The 3601-nt window shown below is 22.3% G+C and overlaps 1 protein-coding gene across 1 annotated transcript; it reads left to right on the forward strand.

Moving 5' to 3' along the window:
• Positions 1–2101: 2101 nt before the first annotated feature.
• On the forward strand, positions 2102–3370 carry LOAG_09426 (hypothetical protein; the record flags this gene model as incomplete). The annotated part of the gene is made up of 2 exons (XM_003144953.1): positions 2102–2417; positions 3072–3370. Coding segments are annotated over 2 exons (615 nt in total), but the record flags the coding sequence as incomplete, so codon positions are not given.
• Positions 3371–3601: the final 231 nt, after the last annotated feature.

Raw genomic sequence — 3601 nt, forward strand, 5'->3', positions numbered from 1 at the left:
TACTTATTAGGAGCGGGAAAAAAAGAGATGAAATTATTTCAATTGTGTAAATTATTCGTTTGTTAAGAGATGAAAAAAAAAGAAAACAGAGAGAGAATGATAGGACTTGAATTATTATTTGAATAATCTATAACTTGAATTATTATTTGAATAATCTATAACTTGAATTATTATTTGAATAATCCATAACTTGAATTATTATTTGAATAATCTATTTTTTTAATAAATAGAAAATATTTCACTGTAATTTCACTTTTGTTTTTCTAATTTTTCTTCCTTTTTGTAATTTGTTTATTTTTAAATTATTTTTATTTAATATTTGTTTACATTTTCCAATTTTTTTTTTTTTTTTCTATTTCTTTGCATTCCTCTTCTTTTTTTTTTTTCTTTTTCATTACTTGATGAATACATTTCTTTTTTTCTTCCCCTCCTCACTCTACTCATTTCCTATTTTATCTACAAGGAATTTATTTGGGAATGTAATCGGGAATTAATGAAGGAAGGATGAAAGTTGGGAAGTTGGGGACATGAAATTTATAATCTCCTCTAAGGATTTGTCCATTTTTACACAATTTTACTTTGACCAAAGGTTACATAGTAATAGTAATTGTTATAGAAGTGTGATAATGTCCATCCCTGCCAAATCATACAAATACATCATTCCTATAATGAAGGTGAAATTATTTCTTTTCGCAGGTTAATTACATATACTATACATATCTCTCTCTCTCTCTCTCTCTCTCTCTCCTTCTCTCTCTCTCTCTTTCTCTCTCTTTCTTTCATTTAAATTCTTTCTCATTCTCTTTTTCATAGTATTTAAAACATCCTAAAGAAATTATGAAATAAAATGAGAATTAATTAATGATTCCTTCTAAAACTTGTAAATTAAAAAACAGTAAACGGACAAGATAAATGAATATTTGAATAATTAAATACTTAAAGTAAGTAAATAAATGATGAAAGAAATAATTAAACAAACAAACAACTAGCAAACAAATAAATAAATAAATAATAAAACAATAAAATGAATTAAATAAATACATACGATGATATGAAATGATCGATGAAGAAGGAAAAAAAAATATTAACAATTAGACTTTCTCATATTATTAAGTATTAATTACAAAATTAGATTTAATTATTAAATTGTTATAAATCGTCTTTAGATTTAATTATTAAATTGTTATAAACCGTCTTTGGATTTAATTATTAAATTGTTATAAATCGTTTTTAGATTTAATTATTAAATTGTTATAAACTTTTTTTTCATTTCATTTTAGAGATGCCGAACATATGTCTTTCCCAATTCTCTACTACATAATCTCAGTAATTTACGATCAATATATTTCAATCAATTAAATATTCCGAATGAAAGATTCATATTACCGAGACAATTTTTCCGGGATAATAAACGATTGGAAAAACTCACTATTGTGGATTGTAATTTGGAAGCTTTACCTGATTCATTACTCTGTGATAGTCCTTACATTCAGGTAATAATAATAATAATAATAATAATAATAATAATAATAATAATAATAATAATAATAATAATAATAATAATAATAATAATAATAATAATAAAGTAAACAAACAAACAAGTAAACAACAAAAAAAAACAATCAACAAAGTTTTTTTTTCTCGCAAAATATTTGATAAATTGGAAAAAAAAAGCATAAATAATTGATTTGCTTTTTAATACTTTTATGTTTACTTGTCAACTTTTTTTTTAATATGTTTAATATTATTTATATATTCGTTTATTTTTATTTATTTATTTACTTTTCTTTTTTCTTCAACACATTATTAACTTTAATTGTTTATTAGTTCCTTTTTGTTTATAAAAATATTTATTTGTTTATTTGTTACTTATTATGTTTATTTATTTATTACTTATTGTTTACGTCTGTTTATTTGTTGCCTATTATGTTTATTTATTTATTATTTATTATTTGTGCTTGTTTATTTGTTACTTATTTGTTTATAAAATTATTAATCATTTAAAAGTTTTATTTAGCTTATTTTTACTATTTTCATCATTTATTACATTCTTTTTTACTTAAGCTAAAAAAAAAAAACTTTCATTTCTTCTTCTTTACAGGTCATTAATGTTTCACATAATTGGTTACGAAATGCTCGTTTAAATGTCAATACCGATGATGTTAATATTGATAACAATGCTGATTCACTATTTAAATGTAACAATAAAGCGGAACAACTGATAATCTTTGATCTAAGCTATAATCAAATTCGATCAATTGGTGACAATGATTTAATCCAACTTGTCGCAATACGACAACTTTTATTAGCTAATAATCAAATTAGCTTTATTAATCGTAATGCATTAAAAGCATGCACATTACTACAACAATTACATGTCGGAAATAATAGCATCGAAGAGTTACCTGTTATGCCAGGTATGGATATACATATATATTTCCTTTTTTTGAATAAATAGGAAATGAATATATGTAATCATTAGTAATAGTTCAAAAGCTACGTTAATGGAATAATTGACAAATGACCTCGAATAAAACTTTAAAATTTTTTCTCCATTAACTGATCAATCGAAGATACGATATCGACCTTTTTTTTTTTTTTTTTCTCGTTTTAATTGTACAATTAACTAATCATTAAATTACGTTTCAAATAGAAAATGAATTTAACAATCAATGAATGAGAAGATAAAATGATAGTTATAGAAGTTTGAAGGATAAAATTAGCAAGAATTAGCAATGAAAATAATTATTATTTAAATATGAAAAAGAAAACAAACGGAAGGAAACTTAAAGTATTATAGTAACAAATAAACGAGTAATTAAATATGCAATTAAAAGTTAAATAGTTTAAAAATTAACTGTTAATTGAATAAATATGATTAATAAGTATTAATAAGCATGAGTAAGTAATAAGTAAGTATGATTAATATGTAAGCAAATATGAGAAGTAAATATATGTAAAATTAAATACAACAAATAATGGAATGATTGAAGAAAGAAAAAATGGATGAAATGAAATAATTAATTAATCAATAAAATAATTTTATTTTACTCCTTTTTTTTTGTTTTCAGAAACATTAAATCATTTGGATATTGGTTGGAATCGTTTAAGTATTATTCCATCAACAATTGCTAATTTACCAAATTTATTATTTTTAAATCTTAGTGGAAATGCTATCGATGCAAATACTCCATTTCCAATTATTAGCTCAACATTGCAAACTATTGACCTCAGTCGAAATCGTCTTGAATTTATACCAGAAAATTTATTTTCAAGTAGTTCACAACAATTGCAACATTTTTTACTCAGTTATAATCGAATTACACAATTGGAATCTTTATTGTTCCAAAATTACTCAAACCTACTAATGGTAAGTTTAATTAAAATTATTATTGTATTAGCAAATTAATTATCCTCACTTATTTATTCCGTTATTTATTCACAATTTATTATTGTTAGTCGTATTTGTCCATTTATTTCTGTCTTGTTTCTCTTAAGACGAAAAAAAAAGTTACTGGAACATTAGTAGTTCGATCATTTTTCTTTCGTTTCATTTTGATTAATTAAAAAAAAAAAAAAGAAGGAAAAAGAAAGAAAGAAA

Source organism: Loa loa (genome assembly GCF_000183805.2).
Source record: "Loa loa unplaced genomic scaffold supercont3.72, whole genome shotgun sequence".
NCBI lineage: Eukaryota > Metazoa > Nematoda > Chromadorea > Rhabditida > Onchocercidae > Loa > Loa loa.